This window comes from Gymnoscopelus microlampas (assembly GCF_963454915.1).
Source record: "Gymnoscopelus microlampas genome assembly, chromosome: 16".
NCBI lineage: Eukaryota > Metazoa > Chordata > Actinopteri > Myctophiformes > Myctophidae > Gymnoscopelus > Gymnoscopelus microlampas.
In genome coordinates, this window is record NC_139953.1 from 17412662 (window position 1) to 17431448 (window position 18787).

Below are 18787 nucleotides of genomic sequence, written 5' to 3' on the forward strand. Positions count from 1 at the left end.
GTGGGTGTTGATTAGCCCGCGAAGCCGTAGGTGTGGCTAGAGTAGACTGTCAAAAGCCATGGAAAAAAAGCTTTTTTCCACTTAAAGTGCTACTTTGAGTGGTGGTAAAATAACTCAAATGTTTTACTTACGTAAAAGTATCAATACTGCAATTTAGAAGGTACCCACACCTGAATTAAAAATGTACTTGAGTAAAAGTACAAAAGTACTGGTATCAAAATGTACATTAAAAACCAAAAGTAGAAAGTACTCATTATGCAGAATGTCCCATTTCACATGTTTTCAAATGTATAAATATTTTTTTTTTAAATATATTTAACAAGCTCGTGAGCTTGTTAAATATATTTTCGAATGGCCGAAATGTATATAGGGCTGAAGAGGTTAATGTAATGTTTTGTAATAATCAAAATCTACAAAACTGAAGTTTTCAAGTAATAGTGGAGTAAAAGTATAATATTTGCCTCTGAGATGTAGAGCAGAAGTAAAAGTACAGATAATTGTAAATACTCCAGTAAAGTAAAAAAAACTTAAGTACATTGTTTGAATAAATGTACATAGTTACACCACTGCTTATGCCACTTGCAAACTCTGAGTCCTGACAGAAAGTGCACTTCATTAAAGGACGACTTCACTGGTAGACGGGACTCTGAACTGTCCACAGCCCTCCTCTGAGACACAGACCGAGTAGAAAAGAAATTGTACCATTTTATCACGAGTATTAGTGAGGACCAATTATATGAAGATTGAAGCATTCTATGACTTTAATTCTGAACCCTTTTTTGCAAGGATCACGGCATATTATAATTATCACAGTTGTAATACATTATAATCTTATACCATAATACATTATAATCTTATACCAATTATAATGAACTAGTCCAGGAGTCTTCAACCTTTTCAGGCCAAGGACCCCCTAGTGAGACAGATGAAGCAGGGACCCCCTCTATATTGTATAAAAGTGTTTCAGAATTTAACTTTTTGGTTTACTTGGTCTGCTCTTTTTTCCCCTCTACACCTATACCTCTTTGCCAAAAATAGCAGATCTACAAGCTCACAACGCCTCGCGCTGCGAGGCGTTGTGAGCTTGTAGATCTGATCTTGTAGATCTGCTATTTTTGGCTAAAGTGCTCCTCAGAAAAAGGGATGCTAGAGTTCAAGTGGTTAAGGTAAAAAAAAGAAATCATATCACACAAAGATTTGGCGGACCCCCTGTAGCAACTCTGAGGACCCCCTAGGGGTCCCGGACCCCCTGTTGAAGACCCCTGAACTAGTCCATACCCCGTCGACGCATCCGTGGGGGGGTATGCGCACATGGGAGGCAGTTCGTCCCATAGCTGGGCAGACCCGTAACCATGGCGACAGTGTAACGCTAACAGCTGAGATTTAGTGATATCGAAAAACGGGCTTCGCAGTTCCGTTGGCATAGTAATGGTCAATGGCTGTGTGGAAGTTTTGGGCTCACCGCCGACCACAGAGGTTTGTCAAATTATAGGAGGATGTGAAATTGTAATGAAGCATTAGAGTATATTAATGCCACTATAAAAACACATCTTGGCAGCGGTGTGTTAGGGTCAAAGTAAAATCTACTTTATGCATGTGTGTGATCATGAACAATTTCACCAGTGACATGGGAATGGACTACACACGATCAATCAAAGTCTATCCAAGTCAACTTCAATAACGTACACATTTTATTAAATCCAAGTCAACTTCAATAACGGTACAAATTTTATTAAACACAAAGACTGAAATAACTGTAACAAACAAAACCACTTAAAATACAAAATGTGCAATATCTCAGAGGCCCAGCAGACTCAGGCCATTAATGTAGTAGGTTACTGGGTTTTACAGACTTCTGACTGCTTTGGTGACATTGGCCACCATTCCTCAGTCTTCTCGGCACCTGCGAATCAGAAAGACATTTTCAGACAAACAGATAAAGTTATGGATGACATACATTCACTACAGATGAATCCACAGAGCGCTCCTCTGGTGTAATCATAACTGCGGTGTCACAATGCACACCGTAGCAGGAGTCTATCACCGCAGAGCTCTATGGATTAGTCTATCCACCTGTTTCCTAGGCTTTTCACTGTGTTCCACTTCCTGTCTTTTGATCCAATGAAACCGGTCAGATGACTAATGATATCCAATGAAAACCGACAGGAAGTGGACAACACAAGGCCTAGGAAACAGGTGGATACAGACGGATGTATCAGAAAACATGGTGCAAAAAGGGTGCTTTCCTGCAATAATTCTAATTTGCAATTACAATTAAATACCATCTTATATAATATTGTGCACCCTAACAGGACCCAATATATTAACCAAATGAACACGGCGTCCCTATTTTGAGTAAACTTTGCAAAAACAAAAACAGCCCATCTACAAGCAAAAAAAAACCTTGCTTCTTGATTATTCGGTTATCGGTTCCAAATATCAGTTTCAATATAGTTTTGGTTAATTGCCCAGCCCTAGCCAGCATCATCTGAAGTTGAAATCAGTGGGAGAAGGATTGTTAAGAACCAAGTGTTTTCACCCCTGAAGCCACAGTGATGTTACCGACCGCCTCAAAACAGTGCATATGCTCCAGTTAGTGATACCCAAGTGATCATCCCAAACATCAGATTAACATCACATAAATTACCGCAGTCTAGATACTGAGAATCCAGATTTGTAGAATTGGGACCACCTGCCATTGCTAGTTAAAGAAATAAGATCCATTTTAGGACATTAGACCTTTTCATGAGGACATCAGACCTTTTCATGAGGAAATTGAATGACACAACAGGTAAGTAAATGCTGTGCTCACCTGCAGTTGATCCGAGGCTAGAGTTGTCAAAGAACTGGAACTGGTTCTTTGACCTCGGCTCGGACGCCGAGTCCAAGTCAAAGTAGCCCTTGGCGCCGCCAGGTGCAGTGGTCTTCGGAGAGTCCGGGATCTTCCTAGGAGAGCCGAACTTCTTGGGCGAATCCTGTAACCTTTTTTTCGGTGAGTTGAGATGGGAGCTGCCGAAGGTCACAGGAAGCAGCCTCTTGGTAGGAGTGCAGGGTGACGGTGGCTTGTCTGCCCCCGACGCCTTGGTCTTTTCTTTCAGCATCACAGCTCTGCCCTTCCACTTAGCGGTCTCCTTTTGCTGACTTAACACCTGGCTGTTGTGACCAGCAGAGCAGAGATATTTAATTAGAACACCACTTTTTGGTAAAAACTCTTAAAAACACGAATGATTATTATTACATGTGAAATATCAAAGCAATACAGTGACTGTTCAGCCGATATAGCAGATACTGTACCTTTCCAGGTCTGTGATTTTACTCTGAAGCTGTTGGACTTCCTCCTCCAGTTTGTGTTTTTCCAGGAGAGTGCTGCTCTGGACATTAGCCCCCTTTGCCTTACTCAGTTTGTAATGGAGGTCCTTACCCTGTAGGACTGAATATGACACCCCAGTGGGAATTTACAACCACAGAATCAGACGCTGCCTGAATCTAGCTATGATGGGTGAGTTTGTCCACTCTACAAGATACTTTGGCAAATAACCAGGTTGTCATTTGCTGACCTTTACATTTAGCTTTTCAAAGTGAGTTTACTATGAGAGTGAATTTACTATGAGACTGTACAATGAACAGAATAGATGTTTTTCCATGCACAGAAAGGTGTACTTACACGAGCACTCCTCTTCCTGCTGGGCCGTCCTCAGCTTAATTTTCAGCTGCCTCAGCTCAGTTGCCTTCTCGTCAAGGACTTCGTTCAAGCTCTGGATTCTGGAGAAAGAACACAGCTTTAGTACTCTTAACTAAATCTCTATTATGGTCCTGGGGAGCCAAAGTGATACTGGGCAGTGGTGTGGAGTTGAAAATTACTGATGGAATATAAATGGAGGCAAGTTGTTCTAAATCAATATACAAGTAAGGAATTAACCAAAAATGAGCACAGTGCGTGTCCTTACCTTTCTTCATAGGCCGTTGACTGAGAGGTCAAGTCTAACTCCATTTTGACCACTTGAGCCTTCAGCCTTTTCATCTCCATTACCCCAGGTGGTTGAGTAGTCCTCTAAAGAAAAGGAAACAGATTATGGGGGGAAAAAAGCATAGGCTCAGTTTGCATCAAAACAAATTTAATCCATTGTATTTGAAGGCCTTAAAAAAAAAGGCACATGAAACCCTAAACCCGTTTAATGTTATCAGATCTCCAGTTGTTGCTTGTGATGGGAACATTAAGACAATTTCCACAGCTGTGCCCAGCTATAATGTTGTTTTCAGATACCTTTACTTGCTTAGGGAGTTGCCATGTTCAGAACAGCACCCATGCTTTGAAAAGTGTATAACATACCTCCACTGACTGCAGTTTATCCTTTAGGGTTTGGACCTCTGCGTAAGCATCCTGCAACTGGGTCTGGAGTAGCTGAGTGACCTCTTTGTGAGTGGACGTGGCGTTGACCTGTGCCTGCTCCAACTGCTTCATTTGCCCCAGCATAGCCTGCCAACAGGGGATGACAACGTAGTGGTCTCCACTGTTATGGCCTGGCTCTTTGGCCACAACAAATAGCAAAGCGTTTTTATCAACCAATGATTAACCCATTAAGACCAGGAACGCATCAGTCTCATTTTAGATTTCTTTGGCTATTCAAAAATAGCAGATATACAAGCTCATAGCTTGTAGTTAGAGTCGAGCCTGTAGATCTGCCATTTATGAAAAATCGTGAGAATTTGTGCAAATCTTTGAATATGTATGTTTTTAAAGCGAACATTTGTAACTCAAATCGTTGCTTCTGGGGTTCTCTGGAACAAAATGTTTTGAGATTGGGTTCCGCGGCTAAATACATATCATTTTGGGGGTCCTTGACATGAACACTCTTGTGAACCACTGATATAGCAACCAGTGATGAAAAAGTATTATTTTTTTTTATTTAAGTAAAAGTATCAATACTACAATGTAGAAATACTCTGTTACAAGTAAAAGTCCAGAATTCAGTAGTACAAAAGTATTGTTATCAAAATGTACCTAAAGTACCAAAGTAGAAAGTACTCATTATGCAGAATGTCCCATTTCACGTTTTCAAAAATGTATAACAAAAATCCTTTGAAAATAGCAGCTCTACAAGCGGACGAAATGTATATAGGGAGCCACAGCTAGACCTGTGTAAAAAAAAAAAAATCACACCAAGTAAAAAACAGATTACAAATATTGCCTGCAAACCATTATAGTACTAGTGAAGAAAGATTTACCTCTAATTGTTTCTCAGACTGCTGGAGCTGCAGAATGAGCTGTTGGTTTTCCTGGAGGAGGCCACACTCTGTTTTGATCGGAGCGCTCTCTCGAGTCTGCAGCAGCGTGGCCGTGTTGCTCCTCTCCTGCCGCAGCTGAGCAGCAGCATCTCCCCTGAGGACCTTCACTTCTTCAAACAGTGGGCAGATCTCACCACGAAGAGCCTGCCGTTTGTGCAAAGGAAGACGGTGGCAACATTAAAATGACAAAGTGTGCGTTCCGGATTGAATGGGTTAAAGTGGTTAGTTTTTCCTTTAGCTATCATTTTATACTTCTGGCTATTTAAAAAAAAATGGAGCTATACAAGCTCATAGCACAGCACCGAGTGCCACGCTATGAGCTTGTAAATCTGCTAAAAAATATATATCTTGAAAATGTAATCTTTGAAACAACATTAACTCATATCTTTGCTTCTGGGGGTCCCCAGAAGCAAACATAACAAATCCAAATACATTTGTTTTGGGGGTCCTTGACAAAAAGTTGAGAACCATTGGTCTAGTCCCAATTATTTGAGATTTTTTTGCATAATTATTGGTACCAGTAATTTCTTAGTACAGTATATTAAGTTATTTGCCATATCTGCCCTGGGAAATGTTTGTTTAAAAGCCTAAAAGGCAAACAAGTATTTTTTATGTACATGTTCAATGCCAAAAAACTTTAAATCGCAATTATTTGTATGACAGTTCAAGTAAAATGATGGTGACAGGTTGACAAGCCTACCTCCAACGCCCTTTTCTTGTTGGCCAGCTCGGCAGAACGGCATTGGACGCGACCACTCAGGGTGCTGTCCAGTGAGGTTGAACCCAGATGCTGGTTGCTGCTCAGCGTTCTCAGCTGCTCGTTGAAGAGTTCTGTCTCCCTGAGTTCTTCCGACAGCTCCGTGTCAGTCAGGACTCTCCAGAGATTCAATTTCTCCAAAACTTTGGGCACTTTCTGTATTCCAAAAATGTTTGTTGAGTATGTCACTCATTTAAAAAATAAAAATAAAGAAATTCCCTGGCAAACAGTGCACAGCTTAAAATGCCTACAAATGTAAGTTAGCTAGTTACCGGCCACCATTTTCCAGAGCATCAATTCAGAATTCTAACACTGTCCTAAAAAAAGCCTTTCAAATTCAAGTATATTAAAGGAATTTTACAATCCATAAATGAAATAAACAGTGCCTAAAGTAAAAAATCACCTGGAGGTAGAAGTGCCTCTTATCCAGCAGCTCAGTCAGCCGGTGTTGCCACAGATCCGGGAGGTTCCCATCCGTCACAGAGAACGAGGTGGCCTGGGCCCTACACATCAGAACATCCTGCAGCCGCTTCTCCTCAAACATGTCCAAGTCTATCTGGAACAAGTCCTTAAATACCCGCTTGAAGTCCTGGGCATATGATTTTAGCAGCACCTGACGACCAAAGAGACAAACTATCAGTTACCAAGATACGGTTGAAATGGGTGAAGTGCTTCTTTAGTCAGTTTTTAACACTGTTTTAATGTCAATGAAATTAGTCTCTGCACACAGCCATTTATTTGCTAAGACTTTCTGCTGGGGATGTGTGTTTTGTATATAGATTAAATAAAAAAATATGCTGTATTATCAATTAGTACAACCACATAATAAAAAAATATTTGATGAGCTTTACCCGCTTCTTGTGCATGATAGTAATAACATTCCGAGTTAGAATAGTGGAGGCCTCCTTTGTGGGCTTATGAAGTGATACGCATTTGTTGATCAAGAAAAGCTGCACTTGTTTGGCCTCCTGCAGGGACTGGATAGGGTAACTTGAACAAATGTCCATGAAAACATGGAATTCGTGGAGATCGTTCTGTTAAAAAAAGGTAGAGGATACATGGTCAGTAAAAACTTGTCCACTGTCGACTTGAAACAGTTTACTGCCATAATAGAGGTTGCTAGAAAATGCGTTTTAGCGTGGCTCCACAGGATGAACCAGAGAAGGGCATTCGATTTGTACACATTTTCAAACGTAGGTACAGTTGCAATAGCCACACGACTACACAAACGCCATGTCATTTTTCTTTCAAGACCTACTTATATATTTAATAAAAGTGGTGTGGTCACCTGAAGCTGCTCAACAGAATCTGTGAGTCTTGATGACATCTGTACCGTACTTATGGCTATATTATCTCTCAGGAGAGTGATGATTTCATTTGCTTCGTCAAGTGACTGCGGATCAGAAGGAGGGAAGGCAGTAAGAAAGACTGCACCATATGAAATTAAACAATACCACCACATACAGATATTAATAAACTTACATTAGAAGCCAACATCTTATCGATCTTCACAATGTCCAGCTCCTCGCTCAGCTGCTCAATCTATAAGACAAAACATTTTATGAGTTCAGCTGATTTAACCAAGAGCAAGATCAACAGTAAAACTGCTGAACAAGGTTTAATTTCCTAAATCACCCAATGACATGCAGAACTCAAATGATTTTTTTATCACTTAAAATGTAGGACTAGACAAAAAAATAAAATCACAACAGCGAGGGCATGCATTCAATACTGTGGCCAGGCTGTACAGCCTCTCGTATAATATTTACAAACTAGGATGTGCAGTCGGCACCATGCCAATGCTGTACGTTCGATAAGCAAAGCTTGGTTTCAAACCTGGTTCTGGAGCTCTTCAAGGTGGGAGACGTTCTCTGCGCGACTCTTGTTTTCCTGTTTTTCACTCTGAGCGTTGACAAGGTCGACTTCCCCCTTGAGATGACCGATTGTGTCCCGAGCAGCCTTGAGCTCCTCCTGACTCTCATTTGTCTGAAATGGTTGGCATCAGATAATTAGATCATTTCATTTTGAAGAAGTTTGTACAACTGTATTGAATTTGTTTTTATTCATGTTCTAATTATACAGAGTCCAATAACGGTGTGGCCTCGTTAGCAATCTTAGGCTATCGCTAGTAAGTTACTAAACCCCCTCCCCTTCAATAATACCAATTGGTATTGTATTTTATATAATTTTTATCGTTAATTAGTAACTTTTACAACACTGTATGACTTGTAAGGACTATGCAATTGTGGAATGAGCAACACAACACAACATGTGGGTAGCGCCCCAAGATTCTGTTGGCAATCGCTCTTATTTTGAGAATGCACCACTGCCAGCACACAACTGTTGGCACTTGAGCCTGGGTCCTAAAACTTTGTTCTAGGACAGGTCGCTCAAAACTAGAGCGCTTATTTAAAAAAAAGATAAAAAGATCATCAACATGTCGAGCAAATAATTATACTAGTAATGTTGTGTCAACATGATGTGGCACCCAACAAAACAATTTCAACTGTAAAAAGGGTAGGATAGGAGTACTTATATCAACCACTAGGACATGCATTCGGCACCATGTCAACACTGCCTGTAAAATAAGCTACGCTTGGTTTCGAACCTGGTTCTGGAGTTGTTCATTCTGAGTACGGAGGAGGTTGACTTCCTCCTTGAGAAGCCAGATCTTTTCGTCAGCATTCCTGAGCTCCACCTGATTCTGGATCATCTGCAAAATATTTACCATAAGATAATTAGAAATAGTAACCATAAGATAACTAGACGCGTCGCAATTGGCAATTGCAAAGTGTGGTTGCGCCGACGCGGTCGGGACTCCAGTAATACGCCGGGAGGAATACCGTCGGAGACTGCTCCAATTACATCGTCACGCCACTCCTGAGATCACCTGCGTTTCATTTTGAGAGGATTGATCCCCCAAAAATCATGTTTTTGCATCAAACGGTTACATTTCGAGCATTCGTGGCGGCCCCTATGGATCAAAGTGGAAATGCTTTTGGGGATTGGTTTAGTATACCACCCTCGACATGTGATTGAAATTTGGGATTGACCGGACGTTTCGTTCGTGATTTATGGCATTTTTGGTCAAACGGGCCCCTCCCGCTAACTTTGGAAGCCATTTACGGACGGACGGTACGGACTATCAAAATTCCGCTTGGATAGGTTTATCGCATGGGTCCATAGATCACGTGTACCGATTTGTGTGAGATGTGGAAAAAAATTGAAGGAAAAGGAGCAAAAAGTGTTTTTTGAAGAAAATTGAAAATGGCGGAAAATCTATCCTGACGCAAATGGGCGTGGCCTATATGGGGAGATGCGTAGTGACCCAAGGAATCCAGGTGAAAAGAAATTTTGATTTTCGGACCTACGGTTCAAGAGTTACAGGCCAAAAGGTAAAGTGGGCTGTTATAGCGCCACCATGTGGCCGACTGGTGTGATTATTTTCTTAATAATTTTGCAAAAAACTATTAACCTCCCCTCCAAGTCTTGTAACTGTAGCCCTTACGGTTTCCGAGAAAGAAATACTTGAATGGGAGTTTTTGCAATTCCCATTAAAGTGGATGGGGAAATTTAATGCACTAATAAATCAATATCAAAAAATCTATCCTGACGCAAATGGGCGTGGCCTATATGGGGAGATGCGTAGTGACCCAAGGAATCCAGGTGAAAAGAAATTTTGATTTTAGGACCTACGGTTCAAGAGTTACGGGCCAAAACGTAAAGGGGGCTGTTATAGCGCCACCATGAGGCCGAATGGTGTGATATTTTTTTAAATAATTTCGGACTAAATTATGAACCTTCTCTCCAAATGTGGTAACTCTAGCTCTTATGGTTTCTGAGAAAAAAATACTTGAATTTGAGTTTTTTCACTTTTCCATTAAAGTGGATGGGGAAATTTAATGCACTAATAAATCAATATCAATTAAACTATTTAACCAATCTCTTAGCCCTATACACGCACACGATTCCCGATTTAGACGGTCATTTTGACATATGGCACGACATTGGGGGATAAAAACTGTGGGAGAAATAGCGGTTTGAAATAAAGTTAATCTATAAATAAAGAAAGCTATAGAGTACTATAGTCTGGTTGCCCTGTTGGGCAACCACACTAATTAGATTTCATAATATGAACCATTTCTTAAAAATAAAAATTGGATTGAATTTATCCATATTTATGCATTTGATAGATGTACAGAAGAAATTAAACTGAATATGAATAATGATCTATTCAATACAGAAAACAAGACATTAATTGTTATTTACTTAATTGATGGCTAAATATTGGACAAGGTGGCTACCCCGTTTAATAACGGGGTGGCCTCCTAGTCCAATATTTGTCTGTGTGTTACACCCATAGAATGCACACCAACTCAGGTGACATATTGTATAAATTATTTATGTTGAAATAACAGATAAAGAAATTTGTTAGCTGGTCCTCAGTGTGTTACCGTTAGAGCCATATGAAATCCGTTTTATTTTTTTCCCAATTCCGTTTTATTTTTTCCAAATTCTGTTTTTTCCATTTTAATATTTCTGAATTCTGTATTTAGCTTTTTATGCTCATTTTTACCATAAAAAAAAGTGTCTGGTAAGTGGAAATGAATAAATGTTCAAGATATAACAGTCCATACATGGCCCTTGTTGTGTTATACGCAAAAATGTTCCCAAAATAATTCGGTGACTTCGGTCTGAGCATGCGCAAAATGGCGTCGCACATGTATTATTGTTTCTATCGTCTTTCTAAGACTATTTCTACGTGGATTTTACTGTTTATAAAGTAGGATGTGGCCATGCAAAATGGTGGTGTCCCGTGGATTTGTAAAAATTCGCGGTAAAAAAAAATATTTTACCGCGATTTTTTTTTCCCCCCAAATTCTGCAATATTCCGTGTTTTATTCCAATTCCATTTTTATTGGTCATTTCCGCGATTCCGTCCGCGATTCCGTTAACACGGATTTCATATGGCTCTAGTTACCGTTCAGTATTTTATGCAAGTCCAACTAAAGACAGTTTGCAGTTAAAATCTGATTAAAAATGTTAGTGTTTTACATTGTGACTGGTATTGTGCCATTAGGCTTACATAAACTTTACAGACAAATAAGGCTGCTGTGTACAAAAGCTGGTCTGACTCTGGAGACAAAATTATGAATTCTGATGTGCTTATTCCACACCCCTCTATCTCCCTTCTCCCATATCCTCATGTACACATTATGATGCACAGCAGAGCTCCTGGGTTGCATATCCTAACTTAAGCTCTGGAGCAAGTGTATGTGTGAGAGTGTGCTTTCAAAGAAAGAAAAAGCCCATTTAACCTTATCCACAGTCTCCTGGAGGTCATTCTTCAGCTGGTTCTTCTCCTCTTTAACGCTCTCAAGCTCCTGCTCAAGAACTTGGATCTGTCACAACAGAACATGGAATACAATAATATGAGTCAACAGAAGTTCCCATTTCCCAACCTTATTCATGCCAAGGAACCCCCAACAAACACTGTGCATTAGACCAGATCTATCCAGGACCAATTTAAGCAGTATGACATTAAGTTTGATTTCTTAGTTTCTGCTTGTTGTGATGTTGGTGATGGTTGGTGGTCTAATTAATACTTTTATATAATGCTTGTATTATAGCTAAGACATACTTTCAATGCAATGCTTGTATTATAGCTAAGACATACTTTCAATGCAATATTTATGATGTACAATGTGTCTGCCAATATTTACACTGTATTCCAATAATTATAAACTAGGACATGCCTTCGGCACTACATCCATGCTGTACGATATGCAAAGATGAGTTTCAAACCTTGTTCTGGAGCTCCTCCAGTTGTTTACAATCAATGTTGAGGACATTGATTTCCTGCTTGAGAAGCCCGGTTCTTTCCTGAGCAGAAGTGAGATCCTTCTGGAGTTGGTCTCTCTCGTCAGTCATACAGGTCACTCTGGACATCAGTTTCTCCAACTCCTCTGTAGCGGTATTAGTGTTGGACAGGAGACCGTCTCTCTCCGCTCTCACACTGTCCAGCTCCTCACTCAGCAGCTGAATCTAGGTGGATGACATTTTAAGACTTCAGCTGATGTACTCCAAGAGCAATTTAAACAGTTCAACTGAAGGACGTGCATTCGGCACTACATCCATGCTGTACAATACCCAAAGATTGGTTTCAAACCTTGTTCTGGAGCTCCTCCAGTTGATTACAATCACTGTTGAGGACATCAACTTCCTGCTTGAGAAGCCCGGTTCTTTCCTGAGCAGAAGTGAGATCCTTCTGGAGTTGGTCTCTCTCGTCAGTCAGACAGGTCACTCTAGACATCAGTTTCTCCAACTCCTCTGTAGCGGTATTAGTGTTGGACAGGAGACCGTCTCTCTCCGCTCTCACACTGTCCAGCTCCTCACTCAGCAGCTGAATCTAGGTGGATGACATTTTAATACTTCAGCTGATGTACTCCAAGAGCAATTTAAACAGTTCAACTGAAGGACGTGCATTCTGCACTACATCCATGCTGTACAATACCCAAAGATTGGTTTCAAACCTTGTTCTGGAGCTCCTCCAGTTGTTTACAATCACTGTTGAGGACATCAACTTCCTGCTTGAGAAGCCTGGTTCTTTCCTGAGCAGAAGTGAGCTCCTTCTGGAGTTGGTCTCTCTCCTCAGTTAGACAGGTCTCTCTAGACATAAGTTTCTCCAGCTCCTCTGTAGAGATCTTTGCACTGGGCAGGAGACAGTCTCTCTCGGCTCTCACGCTTTCCAGCTCCTCGCTCAGCTTCTGAATCTACGTGAGATCACATTTTCGGACTTCAGCTGATTTACTCCAAGAGCGATGTCAACAGTATAACTGCTGAACAAGTTTTATTTTCTTAGATGACATGCAGAAGTCAACATCTATTTTTAACTATAAAGAAAAACAGTGTCTATGTAGGACAAGATTACATCACATCAACAGACAGGACATACAATAAATACTGTGTCCAGGCTGTACACCCTAATATTTTCAAACTAGGACATGCATTCAGCACTATGTCCATGCTGTACGATAAGCAAAGCTTGGTTTCAAACCTGGTTCTGGAGCTCTTCCAGATGAGAGACGTCATCTGCACAACTCTTATTCTGAGTTGTGAGGAGATAGACTTCCTCATTGAGACGCCTGATTGTGTCCTGGGAAGCCCTGGCCTCCTCCTGAGTCTCAATGGTCTGAAATGGTTGCAATCAGATAATTAGATATTATAGATTCTTCTTCAAAATAAAATAATGAACAACTAATTCAATACAGCTGTACAGAAAACGTGTGTCCAATAACGGTGTGGCCTCCTTAGCAATCGATAGTAAGTTACCATGTGTGCAGGTTGTGAATGAAAGCTGTGTAAATCATAAGCATTTAAGTGGCATTTAAGCTGCAACATAAGGTGACTGCTTGTGGCCATGTCGACTGGTTTCGTGACGCGTTAAATATATATGAATGTTTGGTCTATAAGTAGGATGATTAAGAAATTCCCTTGTTAAGGTCCAGCCACACTGTCAATGTGAAAATTAGTGAACGTTACCGTCTCCATGTTGGCCTCGAGGTCTGCTTTGAGCTGTTTTTTCTCCTGTCTTAGTCCCTCCAGAATCTCTTTGAGTTGGTCTCTCTCTTCAGTGAGACCAGTCACTGTAGACATTGTACAGCTAGCGCTGGAAAGGAGACCATCTCTCTCCGCGCTCACACCGTCAAGCTCCTCGCTCAGCTGCTGATTCTAAATACATAATCACATTTTAGGACTTCAGCTGATGCACTCCAAGAGCAATTTCAACAGTGCAACTGTAGAACAAGGTTTGATTTCTTGACTACCATCATGACGAGCACTTATTTATAATTAATTTGCACTAATTTCGACATGCAGACCCCAACAAATATGACAGATTTTCAACAGTAACAAAAAAAGTTTAAAAAAGGATTAAACAGCCAGGACATTCTGTACATTCAGTTCCATGTCCAGGCTGTACACCCTTGTGTATAATATTTAAATACCAGGACGTGCAGTCGGCATTATGATCATGCTGTACGACGGTTTCAAACCTGGTTCTGGAGCTCTTCCAGATGGGACACAGTCTCTGGACAGCTCCCGTTTTCCTGTTGTTCGCTCTGAGTACGGAGAAGGTCGACTTCCTCCTTGAGAAGCTTCATCTTTTCATCAGCATCCCTGAGCTCCACTTGATTCTCGATTGTCTGAAATGGTTGCAATAAGAACGATATTCAAAATAAAATAATGAATAAAAACAAACTCAACAGTTGTACAGAAATCAAGACCGAATCTAATAACGGTGTGGCTTCCTTGTAAATATTTAGCAATCGATGGCAAGTCTCTGTGTTGTGCTTTATCGATTACGTGTTGAATAGGAATGTTTGGTCTATAAGTAAAAAAAATTAAGTCTCAGCCGAGGTCAATGAACTTGCGTGAACGTTACCGTCTCCATGTTGGCTTCCAGGTCTGCTCTGAGCTGTTTTTTCTCCTGTCTCAGTCCCTCCAGTATCTCTTTAAGTTGGTCTCGCTCTTCAGTGAGACAAGTCACAGTAGATAGCAGTTTCCCCAACTCCTCTGTAGCACTACCGTTGGAAAGGAGACCATCTCTCTCCGCTCTCACACGGTCAAGCTCATCGCTCAGCTGCTGAGTCTACATGAATTAAAAATCACATTTTTGTACTTCAGCTGATGTACGCCAAGAGCAATTTAAGCAGGGCAATTGTAGAACGAGGTTTGATTTCTTGACTGCCATCATGACGAGCACTTATAATTAAATTGCACTAATGTCGACATGCAGAACCCAACAAATATGAAAGATTTTCAACTGTAAAAAAGTGTCTACGGCATGTAGGACAAGATTACATCAACAAAGGGGGAGTGGATAGCCATTGTACAGAACATATACGAAATGGAGAAACTCACATATTCTGTAAGACTCCGTATGGATACTTTTTGTAAATACTGGTTAAAATGGATATTACATATGAAAATAGTTCTGTGAAAGACCTGTAAAGAAGTGGGTTTTTTTGAATGTATATCTGTATGTATGTACAAGTATGTGAATCTGTACTATGCGTGGGGATACCTTGCTTGATTTAATATCTCTATGTTATATACTTTTTATTTTTGTACACTTTACTGCTTGTTTTTTATTTCTATGTATATCTCTCAACGAAAGGACTGAAGTTACTTCAAATAAGGATCCCTCTCATTTCATCTGGACTGAATAGCCCTTAACATGAGAATGTTAACTTTGCCAGAAATGTACTAATTTAATGTATATGTGATGCCCAACATGACCTAACCTGCTCTAAGAAAAATAAAATAAAAAGAAAGTTTAAAAAAAAAGATTACATCAACAGCCAGGACATTCTGTATATTCAGTACCATGTCCAGGCTGTACACCCTTGCGTATAATATTTAAATACCAGGACGTGCAGTCGGCATTATGAACATGCTGTACGATAAGCAAAGCTTGGTTTCAAACCTGGTTCTGGAGCTCTTCCAGATGGGACACAGTCTCTGGACAGCTCCCGTTTTCCTGTTGTTCGCTCTGAGTACGGAGGAGGTCGACTTCCTCCTTGAGAAGCTGCATCTTCTCATCAGCATCCCTGAGCTCCACCTGATTCTCGATTGTCTGAAATGGTTGCGATAATTAGATCTCATTAAATGAACTTCTTCAAAATAAGATGAATAAAAACTCAACAGTTGTACAGGAAACAAGACAGACTTTCCATTTATTGTTAAATATTGACAAGGAAGCCACACCGTTATTAGATTCTGTGTTGTGCTTTATCGATTATGCGTTGAATAGGAATGTTTGGTCTAAGTATGATGACAGTTTTTAAGTCATTATTAGGTCCAGCCGAGGTGAATGAATGTGAGTGAATGTTACCGTCTCCATGTTGGCCTCCAGGTCTGCTCTGAGCTGGTTTTTCTCCCGTCTCAGTCCCTCCAGTATCTCTTTGAGTTGGTCTCGCTCTTCAGTGAGACAAGTCACAGTAGACAGCAGTTTCTCCACCTCCTCTGTTGCACTAGCGTTGGAAAAGAGACCATCTCTCTCCGCTCTCGCACTGTCAAGCTCCTTGCTCAGCTGCTGATTCTACATAATTAAACAACATTTTAGGACTTCAGTAGATGTACTCCTAGAGCAATTTAAACAGTGCAACTGTAGAACAAGGTTTGAGTTCTTGATCACCAACATGACTAGCACTTAATTATTTATAATTAATTTGCACTAATTTTGACACGCAGAAATGCCAAAAAATGACAGATTTTCAACTGTAAAAAAGTGTCTATGTAGGACAAGATTACATCATCATCATCAGCCAGGACATACTGTACATTCAGTACTGTGTCCAGGCTGTACACTCGCGTATAATCTTTACAAACTAGGACGTGTGTTCGGCGCCATGTCAACGCTGTACATTACAATAAGCAAAGCGTGGTTTCAAACCTGGTTCTGGAGATCTTCCAGATGGGAGACGTTCTCTGCACAGCTCCTCTTTTCTAGTTGCTTGATCTTTTCCTGAGCAGCCCTGAGGTCCTCCTGATTCTCGATCGCCTGCACAATAGTTACCATAAAATCATTAGATTTCATTAGATTAACGTTTTACTATATTAATGCACCATTTCCCAATACAGAAGACTAGACAAATGAATAATGGTGTGGCCTCCTTGTCCAATATTTAGCCATAAATAGTACTGCGGGTGTTACACTCATAGAATGCACTTGACTTATATACATTATTCTGAAATAACAAAAACAACTAAGAAATTAGTCAGCTGGCCCTCTGTTTTTAAAAGTGTTTTATGCATCAGGCTTATAATAAACAAAAAAGAATTAGGCCATTATGTGCAAAAGCTGGTCTGGACACAAAACTGATGAACTCTACAGGGGCATTGAAAGTGCTCCTTCCACACCACTCTACCATCTCCTCTCCAGCACAAACAAACACCCCAGTCTCCTATATCCTCAGCCCACATACATCCACATTATGATCAGTGAAGCTGCCTGTTGTATACCAAACTAAAGCATAAGTGTGTGAGCATTATTAGTGTGCGACTGTCTTCAAAGAAAGAAAAAGCCCTTTTACCATATCCACATTCTCCATAAGGTCATTTTTCAACTCGTTCCTCTCCTCTTTAACACTCTCAAGCTCCTGCTCAAGCACTTGGATCTGTCACAACAGAACATACAATAGTATAAGAGTCAACAGAACACAGGTCCCCAACCTTATTCTTGACTTGACGAGAAGAAAACCAGCGGTAACAAACATACACCCACCCACCGCTTTGAAAATCAAACATGGGACTGCCCTAAAGTATTTGCATTTGGTTCTGTGAAGCTATTGGCAACCAAGAATAACTGAGGCCGTACTTGACTTTGGCGCTCTTCTAGCGTTTCCTCCAGAAGTTTAATGTTCTCTTTCTGCCGACAGTTCTCCTCCAGAGTTGTCCTGATCTCCTGATTCTGGAGTTGTTGTTTTTTTAAAGAAAGCAAAGAATACATTTCATTTCTCTCATATCAACATTATACAGTAGAATGTATCATTCACAGGTGCGCTGCTTGGCTGCACACTGCGTCTCAGTATTGATATTATGTTCAATGTATTTTGTTCGTTTGGCATAACCATTTGCAACAAAAAAGACAACTAATTTCAGAGCAATCTCACAATAGAGAATCATCATGAGGAACTGGTTGCACAGTATTTACATTCAATATTTGTCCATACTAGGTTCATAAATTAATAATACACTAGAAATAAAAAAACAACGAGTAGTTAATAATGCCATTTTGAAAAAAAAAAAAAAACTAGTAGTTAATAATACTATTGTGAAACAAACTCCGCAAAGATTAGCCGAGCTAAATGTGATGGTGCATTTTGACCATTTCCACAGTCTACATACCATGTCCACATTCTCCTGCAGGTCCACTTTGAGTTGGTCCCTCTGCTCTGTGAGAGAGGAGACTTTAGACAGCAGGTTCTCCACTTCCTCTGTAGAGCTCTGAGCGGCAGACACTTTCTCAGACAAGACACCGTCTCTCTCGGCTCTGGCACTCTCAAGCTCCTCAGTTAGCTGGCTTACCTGTTCAAAGACAAAACATTTTAAGTTGCGACATTACGTAAAGGACGCAACATACAGTTCGTAAAACAGATGGCAGGAAAAACTATTTCTGCTATCAGTTTTAACCTTCAGAAGTAGCAATGTGGATAATATATGCAATATACAAATGCCGGGTGATTAATTAGTATAGGTCTCATATTACCCAACCAACGATAGGCATATCAGACAGGCCAATACTGCTGTTTCCTGAGTGTATCACATACAGTACATACCATATAGCCGTATTTATTCAGAGACAAAATAGCATTTGATCAAAACTTATAAATGCATTTTCCTTTCCCCGGCGAATGGAATGCTACACTGTGGGATTCCCTGACAATGTGGCGAGATTGGCTCAGAACACGCAAGGTGTGTTGCTGGCGTGCCTCACCTTTGTCGTTGCGCTGCTAGCGCAGTCATTTTGTGAACCATTGAAAATTGCCGTTTTCAGCTGTGAAATAAACCCTGAATAAACTCCAGTGTCTCCTCAACTGCAAATTTTACTAAACAATCCATAACAACAATGTTTGGCAGCCGAGGTTTGTCCACATACTGCATGACATGCTTACATTCCTCAAACTGTGTGGTTGCTCGCGATAATTTCACTATTAGGCCAATTGGGCATTAGGCCATCTG

The 18787-nt window shown here is 40.5% G+C and overlaps 1 protein-coding gene across 2 annotated transcripts in view; it reads right to left on the reverse strand.

Moving 5' to 3' along the window:
- Positions 1-1688: 1688 nt before the first annotated feature.
- Positions 1689-18787, reverse strand: part of cenpe (centromere protein E) — a 29507-nt gene continuing 12408 nt past the window's right edge. The window contains exons 27-54 of one of the 2 annotated variants that reach the window (XM_084083091.1): positions 17954-18133; positions 17424-17516; positions 17140-17223; positions 16500-16607; positions 15939-16145; positions 15531-15680; positions 14487-14693; positions 14098-14247; positions 13586-13774; positions 13101-13235; positions 12577-12816; positions 12213-12452; positions 11849-12088; positions 11362-11445; positions 8652-8756; positions 7880-8029; positions 7526-7585; positions 7332-7436; positions 6895-7077; positions 6447-6656; positions 5987-6199; positions 5227-5430; positions 4331-4477; positions 3948-4051; positions 3665-3762; positions 3295-3430; positions 2813-3153; positions 1689-1903 (exon numbers count right to left, since the gene is read on the reverse strand). In XM_084083091.1, the coding sequence (XP_083939217.1) occupies positions 1836-1903; positions 2813-3153; positions 3295-3430; positions 3665-3762; positions 3948-4051; positions 4331-4477; positions 5227-5430; positions 5987-6199; positions 6447-6656; positions 6895-7077; positions 7332-7436; positions 7526-7585; positions 7880-8029; positions 8652-8756; positions 11362-11445; positions 11849-12088; positions 12213-12452; positions 12577-12816; positions 13101-13235; positions 13586-13774; positions 14098-14247; positions 14487-14693; positions 15531-15680; positions 15939-16145; positions 16500-16607; positions 17140-17223; positions 17424-17516; positions 17954-18133 (4431 nt within the window). In that variant the 3' untranslated portion in view covers positions 1689-1835. The remainder of the gene's footprint in view (positions 1904-2812; positions 3154-3294; positions 3431-3664; positions 3763-3947; positions 4052-4330; positions 4478-5226; positions 5431-5986; positions 6200-6446; positions 6657-6894; positions 7078-7331; positions 7437-7525; positions 7586-7879; positions 8030-8651; positions 8757-11361; positions 11446-11848; positions 12089-12212; positions 12453-12576; positions 12817-13100; positions 13236-13585; positions 13775-14097; positions 14248-14486; positions 14694-15530; positions 15681-15938; positions 16146-16499; positions 16608-17139; positions 17224-17423; positions 17517-17953; positions 18134-18787) is intronic. The other variant, XM_084083092.1, reaches the window with a different exon arrangement.